The 12825-nt window shown below is 40.8% G+C and overlaps 1 protein-coding gene across 1 annotated transcript in view; it reads left to right on the forward strand.

Moving 5' to 3' along the window:
- Window positions 1-9849: 9849 nt before the first annotated feature.
- MKL1 (megakaryoblastic leukemia (translocation) 1) overlaps window positions 9850-12825 on the forward strand; it is a 219272-nt gene continuing 216296 nt past the window's right edge. Inside the window, exons 1-2 of the mRNA XM_006865258.1 lie at window positions 9850-9933; window positions 10782-11043. Of these exons, the coding sequence (XP_006865320.1) occupies window positions 9850-9933; window positions 10782-11043 (346 nt within the window). The remainder of the gene's footprint in view (window positions 9934-10781; window positions 11044-12825) is intronic.

Here is a 12825-nt window from a genome sequence, read left to right on the forward strand (position 1 = left end):
TCCCCTCCTTTTGCTACAAAACATCTACCTTTATTTACCAACCCTCACAGTTAGTCCTGATAGTAATTATTCACTATTGTACCACAAGAGTCCTATCCACATCTCCTTTCATCAGCCCCGCCCAGACAGATTGGATACTACTCAATGGAGATTCTACCTTCCTCCATGCCCTGTGGATCTAGGCTCCCTCTTGAAAGCTTGTAAGCCAGTCACTTCCTGCCTTTGTAGCAACCCCAGGTAGCCAATGTCCAAGTTGCCCATCCCTATCTTCCTGTGTACCGAGGGCGTGGGAATGATCCTTGCTGTAAAGATTTGTTCCCTCTTTTGAGCTACTGCATCAATAGATGTAGGCCAAGTTCATCAAATTGTATCAGATTACTCCTTTTTTTCTTTTCTGTTTTCTTGTAGTTGAGTTCTGATCATCCAGCCGTTGAAGCCAGGTCAAGTGGGTATTATCTGCAAGTGTAGGTGTTTTTATGCACATGCCCTCTCTTCTTATCAGCTGGGTGCTTCTGTGAAGTGTCTGTTCTCCACTCTAGTCCTCTGTGGCTATGTCACTGACTCTGGGCCCAGACGTTCTCAAGTCTTGGCATGCTGCTGGCCAACCAGGTCTCCAGCCAGGTTCACAGGAGTCTGTTAGATGTGGTAGGACTTAACTTTCAGCTTCATTGCTGTTTTTCCCTCACTTACTTGTATCAGTGACCAACGTGGTCACCAGTCAAGAGTGCATATCTGCTTGTGTATTCCCCTTGAGTCTTGGAAGGGGGTTTACCCTAAGGGGACCCGACTGCTTGCCTTGATGTCTCCTGGGTGAGCAGCTTAGCTTGTTCTTGTAGTAATCAGTTGGACTGCTGTTAATTGTTTTGTATTTTTCCTGTCAGTCTTTCTTTCAAGAAGTATCTTCTGTTCTTCTAGCCACTCCAGGCTGGTTTGATTGTCCTTTAAATTGGAGATTTCCCATCTCAGAAGATTCTGAATGGGGTTCAGGATTCTACCTTTGGTTTTAGGCAATGCAGAGACTCCACAGGAAGCCTCCTTCACTGGGTAAGTTGTAGCCCCATTTTAGGTTTTCCAATCAGTTATAGGCAGAAGACAGACTTACAAGCTTTCTATGGTGATATTTCTGGCTTTTCCTTTCTCTCCCCCTCAAGTGTCTGTTTTATAATGGTATGTAAGGGAAACCAAGATTCAAAAGACAGCCAAGCATCTTAACATTATTTCCCCCCTTTAACCCATCCCAACCATGCCTCAGTCACTGTATCCCAGAGCCCTGTTGTCCAGGGTTGTGCATACGTCATTATTTACCTCTTTCCCACTTAACCCATGCAAACCTGCCTAACTGTTCTCCCATCCGCCTGGTTCTTCCATTCCTCTCCCGCTTCTTGGGTATTGTCCCCTCACCAGCACCCAAACTATCCTGTGTCTATTCCCTACCCTGTGCTCCACCTTCCCCTCCCTCTCCTCACCTCTTTCCGCACCCCCCAGTAATTATCGAAGAATCCCACTCCCCCTTTAGTATGGGCTCTTTTTCTTATTCTTTTCAAATACTATTAACTGATGATGTGTGGAGGGGATTGTAATCATTGCAATGAAACGAAATATGATTGACTGAAGGCAGAACTGATGTTCTGCCATGTAAATGATCACTCAGTTCACAAGAAAAAAAAACAAAAACAAAAAAAACATTTCAGGAGGGTAGATTATGATCAAGAGCCACTGATCCTGAAGGAAGAAGTCCAAAGTGCATTGAAGGCATCGGCAAAGAATAACACTCCAGTAATTTATGGAATACAAATTGAAATCTTTCAACAAGCCAGTGAAGCACTGGAGGCCCTCACTCATCTATGCCAGGAAATTTAGAAGACAGCTACCTGGCCAACTGACTGGAAGAGATCCATATTTTTGCCTATTCCCAAGAGTGGTGACCCAGCAGAATGTGGAAATCATTGGACAATATTATTAATAAATATCCCATGCAAGCAAAATTTTAGTAGAGATAATTGAGAAATGGATTCAACCATACAACGACAGAACTTGCAGAGGTTTAAGCTGGATTCAGAAGAGGACATGGAATGAGGGATACCATTGCTGACATCAGTTGGATCTTGGCTGAAAGCAGAGAATACTAGAAAGATGTCTTTTTTTAATTGACTATGCAAAGACCATCAGTTTTGACATTCATGACAAACTGTGGACAGCATTGAGGAGAATGAGTATTTCAGAACACTTAATTGTGCTCATGAGGAACCTGTTCTTACACCAAGAGGTAGCTGTTTGAACAAAGGGACACTAAATGATTTTAAATGAGAAAAGCTGTGCATCAGGGTTGTATCCTTTCACCATACGTATTCAGTCTGTATGCTGGATTATATGAAGAAAAACGTGGCATCAGAATTGGAGAAAGACTCGTTAGCAACCTGCAATATACAAATGATACAACCTTTCTTGCTGAAAGCAAAGAGAGGGTTTAAGATACTTACTGATGAAAATCAAAGATCACAGCCTTTGGTATGGGTTCCACCTCAATATAAAGAAAACAAAAATTATCACCACTGAACTAATAATTAACTTCACAATAAATGGAGAAAAGATTGAAATTTTCAAAGACTTCCGTTTTTCCGTATCAATCCTCAGCACTCATGGAAGCTGGAATCAAGAAAGCAAATAACGTACTGTATTAGACAAATCTTCCTCATAAAACCTCTTTAAAGTGTTAAAGACAAAGATGTCAGTTTGAAGGTTAAGGTGCTCCTGCCCCTAGCCATGGTATTTTTAGTCACCTCATATGCCTGTAAAGTTGGACAGTGAATAAGGAAGACTGTAGAAGAATTGATGCATTTGAGTTATGGTGTTGCAGGAGAATATTAAAAGTACCATGGACTGCCGAAAGAACAAACCAGTGTGTGTTGGAAGAAGTACAACCAAAGCGCTCCCTGTATGCCAGGATGGCCATACTTTGTCATACTTTGGATATATTGTCAGGAGAGACCAGTCCTTGGAGAAGGATACCATGTTTGGTAAAATGGAGGGTCAGAGAGAAAGAGGAAGACCCCAATGAGATGGACTGGCACAGTAGCAGCAGCGAGGGGCTCAAATGTAGCAATGATTGTGAGGTTGGTGCAGGACCATACAGTATTTCATTCAGCTTTGCATAGGGTCACTATGGTTGGTGCTGACTTGATGGCACCTAACAACATAGGCTTGTTAAGTCTATAAATTTTTACTGGAGCTAGAGGGTGGATATGAGCTGCTGCTCTGGTAGCGTAGTGGTTACGAATCAGGCTACTAACCTCAGGGTCAGCAGTTCGAAACTACCAACTGTTCCGGGGGAGAAAGAGAAGACTTTCTGCGCCCATAAAGATTTACAGCCTCGAAACCCTGTGCAGGGTTCCGACTCCATGGCACATAACAACAACAACAACAACCACCTTGTGATTAGCAGTCCAACTCGTAACCCACTACACCACTAGGTATACTGTAAAATGGTACGACGGCAAAGTTAGACCTCCTCATCTAACTTCATAATGAAAGAACAGTTAATCATTTTCAGCATCAACAGCCCAAGGCTGATTCCTGTGATGCTAATGAAGGCCAGACATACCTTCTCTCTCAAACCTTTTAAGCAAGTCTTGTATCAGTTGTCCCTCCCATGGTATTCTTTACTTCTTAACTGGTTTTGATAATGTGTTATAGTGTCCACAAAGAGCTCACAGACTAAATTCATGATTATGGAATTTATTAAGGAAGTCCCAGGTTACAATTCATAATCAGGAATGACTCAGAATACAGATCTTTAGTTAGCACAACTTTATGCTTGCTTGGGCAAATGTTGCAAAGCTCTCTAGTTCTGCTAACAAGTGCCTGTCTTGCACCCCACTCTGTCAGCAAGCCTTAAGGCACTCAGCTCTTTCCTTCCATAGGTTGACTTACCAACTGTAACTGCACTGTAGGCTGGAAAGTCTACCAAGACTACTTCATTTGCACTGGTCTTCTCGTTCTACCACCATTGTCTTTGCTGCGGCTTCTTGCTTTCTTGCATCTTATCCAATGTTAACTCTTGTCAGTCTCCTTATACTAGGAGGTTCTCAGTGCTGGTACACTGGACTTGAAAGACACATCAATTCCTGGCTATTCTTTCTTGATGTTAGTGAGATTCCCTCTTTCTACTTCTGTGATGGGCCATTTTAAGCCTAGCGGGGTGGCAGAATTGACCAATCCTCTTTTAATGGTTCCACACACATAATTTGCAAGGTCTTAATCTCTGGAGGAAGACCCCCAGTGAGATGGATTGACAGTAGGGCAGCATCACTGGGCTCAAGCATGGCAACAATTGTGAGGTTGGTCCAGGACCAGGCAGTGTGCATAAGGTCGCTATGAGTTGGTATCGACTTGATAACACCTAACAACAACAACAATCCAGCAAGTGTACTATACACTTTATTTGTATTATCAATAAACTGTCAAATCTTGGTGGGCTACAAGCACCTCATTTGAATGGTCTCATCCAATCTTTTGGTGGAAATTCCAAGACCATGGTGAAAAAGATCATGTAAAAGTGGTCCATCGCACCACAACTGCTTATGTGTGTTGAGTGCATAATTGAAACACAGGCTAATGCAGTTTAAATTCATGCTTCATTAGAGAAATGGTATCTTGTAATGGGTCTTTGGTATCTTTTGGTAATGATGTGTCAAATCTCTGAATCCTGGCAGTAATAATGTTGTTGTTGTTAAGTGCCACTGAGTAGGTTCCTATTCATAGCAACCCTGCATAGTGTTTTCAAGGAGAGGCTGATGAGTTTGAGCTCCTGACCTTGCAGTTCAAACTGACCTTGGGGTCCAGTGCATTGTCCTACAGGGCCATACCAGGATTTCAGGTACTACTAATGGTTATCTTAATTTAAAGTAATAGAAGGAAAGTTATTGAAAAATGATGAACATGTAAAATACAGTAAGTATTTTATTATTTGAAGCTTATTATTTGAAGCTCAGTGGATAATGTGAGTTAAGGTAGTATATTATTTAAGCAAAGATTTTGCAAACAGTTTTTAATGAAACAAGAATTTATTTGAAATGAGAGCTATTCATTATATATTAACAGCTGACATGTAGTATCCTTTGTTATTATGTAGAGAAGTTTGTATTATGTGGTGGTATTTTTTCTTAATCGGGTGAATACTATAAAATTGCATGGTACTTTTTTATTCCATCAGTCTCTGAAGTAACATGTATACTGTCGAGTCAGTTTCAAGAGTGACTGGTAGGCTTCATCAGCCCTCCTTTTGTTTACTAGTTCAGTATTTACCACACCAGGGCTCCTGAAGTAACATACATTTACTTTCTCCCACACTAAGTTATGTTGTTGTTCTTGTTAGGTGACATTGAGTTGGTTCCAACTCATAGCAACCTTATTACATCAGAGCGAAACACTGCTTGGTTCTGTGTAAATTGTTGCTATGCTTGAACCCATTGCTGCTCCCAGTGTGTGAATGCATCTTGCTGGGAGTCTCCCTCTTTTTTGCTGATCCTCTACTTTACCTAGTGTGAAATCTTTTCTCCAGGGACTGGTCCCTCCTGATAATATGTCCGAAGTATGAGATACGAAGTCTGGCCATCCTGGCTTTAAGGAGCATTCTGGCTGCACTTCTTCCAGCTCAGACTTGTTGGTTCTTCTTGCAGTCCTTGATACTTTTAATATTCTTTTCCAACACCATAACTCAAAAGCATGCATTCTTTTATAGTTCTTATTCATTCATTGTCCAACTTTCACATGCATATGAGGATATTGAAAATAAGTTTGTCAATTTGTGGTGCTATGGTGGCTTGTGGGGTGCTGTGATTCTGGAAGCTATGCTACGAGTTTTTTGAATGCCAGCAGTGTCACCCATGATGGACAGGTTCCAGACTAAGACTAAGACAGACAAACAAACTTACTAATGTTTGTTATTGTTGTTAGGTGCTATTGTGTCAGTACCCACTCATAGCGACCCTATACACAATAGAAGGAAACACTTGCCCAGTCCTGGGCCAATTAACAATTGTTGCCACGCTTGAGCCCATTGATGCTGCCACTTTGTAAATCCATCTCGCTGAGGGGCTTCCTATTTTTCTTTGACCCTCCACTTTACCAACATGATATTCTTCTCTAGTAACTGGTCCCTCCTGACAACATGTCTGAAGTATGAGATAAAAAGTCTGGCCATCCTGGTCTCCAGGGAGCTCTCTGGCTACACTTGCAACACAGTTCTTTTGGCAGCCCATGGCACTTTCAATATTCTCCTCCAACACCATTACTCAAAAGCATCAATTCTTCTCTACGTTCTTCCTTATTCACAGTCCAGCTTTCGCATACATATGAGGTTATTGAGACTACCATGGCTTGGGTCAGGCTCACCTTAATCCTTAAGCTGATATTGTTTTCTTCACCACTTTAAAAAGGTCTTGTGCAGCAGATTTGCCTAATGCAATAAATACATCGTTTGATTTCTTCAGGGCTTTTTTATTTTTGTTTTTTTTCATTTGATTTCGTGACTGCTGCTTCCATGAGTGTTGATGGTTGATCCAAGAAAAATGAAGTCTTTGACAACTTCAGTCTCTTCTCCATTGATAAGAATGTTGTTTATTGGTCCAGTGGTGAGGACTTTTGTTTTCTTTATATTGAGATGCAATCCATACTAAAGGCTGTGCTCTTTGATCTTCAGTATTTTAAGTCCTCTTCACTTTCAGCAAGCAAGGTTGTATCAGCTACATAAATGCAGACTGTTACTGAGTCTTCTTCTAACCCTGATGCTATGGTTTTCTACATAATGGGTTTAGCCGCTTCTGTTGTTTAGCAGGAGTCTTGGTATGGCGCTGTGGGCTAATGCATCAGACTGCAAAGTCCTTTGAACTGCAAGGTCAGTGGTTCATGCTCACCAGCTGCTCCTAGGAAACCCTATACAGACCGCTATGGGTCGGAATCGACTCAACAGCACTTAACAACACCAACAACAATGTTTAGCAACTGAAAATTGTACCAATAACAGTGGAACACTGTCAGCACCAGAACATTGAGTATTGAACCATTATGAATTGTTGTTGTTAGCGCCATTGAGTCAGTTCTGACTCATAGTGACCCTATATATAGGGTTTCCATGGAGTGACTGGTAGGTTTGAACTGCCAACATTATGATTTGCAGTCCTGATGATCCTACAGTGCCATATCAGGAGTTCACAGTATGAATAGCTCCAGAATATTGTCAGATATAGTGCCAGAAGATGAGCCCCTGGATTGGAAGGCACACGAAGTTATAGTATCACAAATACCTGAAATAAAGATGTTTGCTGTTCGGTAAAGAACTTCTTATATGAAACTATTATTCCAGTACAACAGTTTGACTCTAGTTCTTATATGGAATAAGGTTTGTTGGTTCCTGTCCATCTAAATATTATTATTACCTGGTTCTGTAACTTTTATAAAGCCCTCTTTGGAGTTATCCAGATTTTCTTTGAGACCTACCTGGTACCCAGGTTGTCTTTTATATGCTTGTCTGCTCAGTAAGTTCAACAAATATTTACCTGTGTATGTGCAAATAAAGGCCAATCTAGTGTGTACAGAGAGTCCTGATGTGGCACTGTAGGATAATCACTGGATTCCTAACCACAAAGTGGGGGTTCAAACCAACCAACTGCTCCTCAGAAGCCCTAACCATGGTCCCTATGAGTCCAAACTTAACCCACGACATTTAATAACAAGAACAACAACAGTGTATATAGAGTTATTACCATCGCAGTTAACATTTTCACCTGTTTAATCTTTCTGTTGTTGTTAAGTGCTATCAAATCAACTCTGACTTGTAGCAACATTATAAGCACAGCAGAACAAACACTGCCTGGTTATGCGCTGTCCCCATGATTGTTTTGTTTGAATCCATTGTTGCAGCAGCCACTGTGTATGTCCATCTCGATACCAGTCTTCCTCTTTTTCGCGGATACTTTTTTTTTTAATTAAAAAAAAAAAAAAGCTTCTATTGTGACTTGAGTGATAGTTTACATGGCAGAACATCGATTTTTCACTCAACTATTCGTATTTGTTTCATTACAATGATTATAATGTCTTCCATGTACCATTGGTTAACAGTGTTTGCCTCTACTCCCTTGTTGTTTTTTGCATGTATACAAAATACACAGCCTTTCTCTTTCTATGGGTCTAGAGTCCTCAGCTGCTCTATCTCTGTATGCTATCACGTCTGCCTTGTTTTTGGTGTCACTACTTCTCTGGTTAGGATCCCTTGTTCTGCTCATGTTCTTCCTCCTTGGTCCTAGGGACCTCTGTTTCTATAATGTAAAATGAACTACTCTCTCCTTTTTGTTACACATCTTCTATTTTTTCAGTGAGGATTCTACCCTTCCCTCCCCCTCGCTCTGAAACTAAACTCACTCTTAAAATTTTGTAAGCCCGCCACTTCATAGCTCTCCCACCCACATTTTTGGTAGTTACTGTCTTAAGTTGCCTGTCCCTATGAACCCTGTGTACTGAGGGGATAGGTTTGATCTTTGATGTGAATACTTCTTCCCTCTTGGTTGGTATTTGTTCATTGATATTCTTATTTAACTAAGCATGATTTTCTCCCCCAGGAACTGGTCCCTTCTGATAACATGTTCGAACGTCTTTCCATTCTTACTTCTGAGGAGCATTCTGGCTGTACTTCTTCCATGACAGATTTGATTGCACTTTTGGTAGTCTGTGATACTTTTAGTATTCTTCTCCAACATCATATTTGAATTAATTAATTGTTCTTTGATCTTCCTTGTTCATTGTCCAGCTTTCACATGCATATAAGGTGATTGAAAATAACTTGGCTTGGCTCAGGCACATCTTCCCTTCAAAGTGACATCTTACTTAGCTCTTTAACACTTCAAAGAGGTCTTTTGCAGCAGATTTAACCAATGCAATACCTCATTTGATTTCTTGACTGCTGCTTCCATGAGCGTTGATTGTGGGTCTAAAGTAAAATTAAATTCTTGACAACTTCAGTCTTTTTTCCATATATCATGATGTTTGTTGGTACAGTTGAAGTGTAATTCATACTAAAGGCTGCATGTAATTTTTGATTTTCATTAGTAAGTACTTCAAGTTCTCTTCACTTTTAGACAACAAGGTCACCTACATATGGCAGGTTGTTCATGAATCTTTCTGTAATCCTAATGGTAAGTTCTTCATATTATCCGGCTTCCTAGCTTATTTGCTCAGCATACAGATTAAATGTTATTGTTAAGTACCATCAATTCAGTTGTAACTCAAAGCAACCCTGTATAGGGTTTTCAAGGAGCGGCTGGTGGGTTTGAGCCACTGACCTTGCAGTTAGCAGCCCAGTGCTTATCCTACAGGGATGCACCAGGACTCTGTAGATTAAATAAGCATGTTGAATAGATAACAGTGCTAACGCCATACCTTTCCTGATTTTAAATCACTCAGTTTCCCCTTGTTTTAGTCAGATGACTGCCTCCTGGTTTGTATGTACAGAATTCTCATAAGCACTATTAAGTGTTCTGGAATTCCCATTCTTTGCAATGTTATCTGTGGTTTGTTATAATCTGCATAGTTGAATTCCTTTGCGTAGTCAGTAAAACACAAGTAAACATTTTTCTGGTATTTGCTTTTAGCCAGCATCTATCCAATGTCAACAGTGATATTCCTTGTTCTATGTTCTCCTCTGAATCTGACTTAAATTTCTGGCAGCTCCTTGTGGATATGCTGCTGCAACTGTTTTTGAATTATCTTTATCAAAATTTTACTTGCATGTGATATGAATGATATTTGATGATTTCCACATTCTGTAGGGTCACCTTACTTTGGAATGATACAGATATGGACCTCTTCGCATATGTTGGCCAGATAGCTGTTCCCCAGATTTCTTGTCAGAGACTACCGTGTGCCTCCAGTGCTACATCAGTTTGTTGAAACATTTCAGTTTATATTCCATCAGTTCCTGGAGCCTTGTGTTTCACTGATGACTTCAGTATAGTTTGGACTTCTTCAGTACCATTGGTTCTTAATCATATGGTACCTCCTAAACTAATATTTTTGATACAGTGACTCTTTCCTTCCATCTTTTTTTTGATACTTCCCTCATCATTCCATATTGTTCTTAATGCCATCAAGTCAGTTCTGACTTACAGTGCCCCTGTATAGAGTTTCTAAGGAGTGTCTGGTGGGTTTGAACTGCTAACCTTGTGGTTAGCAGTCTAATGCTTATTCTATAGCACCACAAATAGAATCCTTCACTATTGCAAGTGGAGGCTTGAATTTTTGCTTTAGTTCTTTCAGCTTGAGAAATGCTGAGCCTTTACTTCCTTTTGGTTTTCTAACTCTGATTCTGTGCACATTTCATTGTAATACTTTGTCTTTTCGAGCTTTTCTTCTTCAACAATCTAGATGAAGACAGTGTCAGACTTGAAGTCTTGTTCATTCTGTGAGTACAGGGAATATTCATTAATAATGATACTAATTTAATGTAGAATAAGCTTTTAAGAATCCTGATAGTTTGTCAACAATGTAATTTAGATCAGTATTCAGCATGTTTGTTGTTGTTGTTGTTAGGTGCTATTAAGGTGGCTGTGTCCCATAGTGACCTTGTGTAGGGTTTCCAAGGAGCGGCTGGTAAGCTTGAATCACCAACTTTGTGAGTCAGACCAACTTTGCAGTCCAGCACATTAACCCACAGTGCCACACACCAGGACTCAGTGGGATATTGTCTTCATGGTGACATCTAAACTTTTTATATCTCCTTCCATTTTTAGGTTGCCATCACGAAAGCCAAAGTGGATTTCTCCAGTGTGGTGTGCCTGCCCCCTTCCGTCATTGCTGTGAATGGGCTGGACGGAGGAGGGGTTGGCGAAAATGATGATGAACCAGTGCTGGTGTCCCTATCTGCGGCCCCCAGCCCCCAGAGCGAAGCTGTTGCCAATGAACTGCAGGAGCTCTCCCTGCAGCCCGAGCTGACTCTTGGGCTCCACCCTGGCAGGAATCCCAACTTGCCTCCACTTAGTGAGCGGAAGAATGGTGAGTGGATATGGAAGCCCCTGTTTGAACTAGGAGCTTCATGTTTATAATGTACTAGATTCTCACTTTATTTCATTCCTCTGTAATAGTGATAAGTTGAGGTGATCCCTATAAATCCAACATTTGCTGCCTGAATTATTACAACTGCTTTCAAATTGTCTTTTTACTCCCTACTCCATTCCTTCCATACATTTATTGGTTAAGTAAATATTTATTAAGCTTCAGAATACAGGAGTTGTGGTGTGGCACTGTGGGTTAATGTGTTGAACTGCTAAGTCGGTGGTTCGTGCTCACCAGCTGCTCCTCAGAACCCCTATACAGGGTCACTATGGGTGGGAACTGACTCTACAGCACTTAACCACACAGGCAGTCCCTGAGTTAAGAACGTTAAGTGCCATTCAGTCAGTTCTGATTCATAGTGGCCCTAGATAGGGTTTCTGAGGCTTTAAATCTTTGGGGGAGCAGAAAGTCTCTTCTTCTTCCTTCATAGCAGCTGGCAGGCTTGAACCACGACTTTGTGGTTTGCAGTCCTGTGTGTATTGTGTGGAGCCACCAAACTGCCTTGAATGTTCTGTATTATTGCCCTTTAATGGTCTATAAATTGGCCCTTACTTTGAAACGATTAGACCAACCCCTACCTATCCACTCACTCACTGCTGTTGAGTCAATTCTGACTCATACTGAGTCTATAAAACCAGAGTAGAACTGCTCCATAGGGTCACTCCAGGGAGTGACTGGTGGGTTTGAAGTACTGACCTTTCTGTTCATAGCCCAATATACATTGGACTTATTTATCAATTTCTAATTTATGAAGACATCTTCAACTTAAAATATAGTTAAAACTAGTCATCTAGAAGTCCTATCATTGATTAAGAGAATTGAAGAATTATTCCAAAAGGGTCAGAATAGAAATGAAAAATCCCTGAGAGGATACAATTGTAAATTGGAGAGTTCTGGAATAGAATAAATTCTGGAGATACAGGAGGAAGAGGTCATTTTTTGCAGATGTGGGGTACTGTGTATTGAGAGAGTTGAGTGAGAAATTTACTTCTCCAATCTGTTTCATTTAGGTGTATCTCTAATGTAGACAATAGGTTGGTTAGGAAAGATCATTATGGAAGACTAGACAGTCAAAGTTCCGACAACTTATTTTCTAAACAGAGGAAGTTGGAATCCTAAAGAAGAAGTGATGCTTTTGGGTAATTCAACCCTTAGGAAAACCTAAGTATTTGGTCTAATTGGAAAAAAATTGATAAAGAAGTTTCAAGAAATTTTTAAAAATATTACTTCTTTGTCCTCTTCCAGGCTGATAAAATTGATCTGCCTATGGATCCTGTCCAATCTGGGCTTAGAGAAGTCTGGAAAATCTTTGTCTCTAATGAGCCAACTCCCATCCCCATTGGCTCCTCAAGGAGTTCAGGAGCATGCTGAGTGAATATATCATAATAGAAGCCACATTTCAGTCTTGTCTCCGCTTCCTTTCATGGCATAGTGCTCTTTGGCTTTCTTTTCCTTACATGGGGGTGGTGGTTATGTGCTGTGGAGTGAGTCCCAAGTCATAATGACCCTGTATAGGGTTTCTGAGGTTGTAAATCTTTACAGGAGCAGAAGCCTCATCTTTCTCCCACAGAACCACTGGTAGTTTCGAACTACTGCTCTGGTAGCATAGTGGTTACAAATTGGGCTGCTAATCTTATGGTCAGCAGTTCGAAACTACCAGCTGTTCCACGGGAGAAAGAGGAGGCTTTATGCTCCTGTAAAGATTTACAGCCATGCCTGACC

This window comes from Chrysochloris asiatica, unplaced genomic scaffold (genome assembly GCF_000296735.1).
Source record: "Chrysochloris asiatica unplaced genomic scaffold, ChrAsi1.0 scaffold00076, whole genome shotgun sequence".
Taxonomy (NCBI): domain Eukaryota; kingdom Metazoa; phylum Chordata; class Mammalia; order Afrosoricida; family Chrysochloridae; genus Chrysochloris; species Chrysochloris asiatica.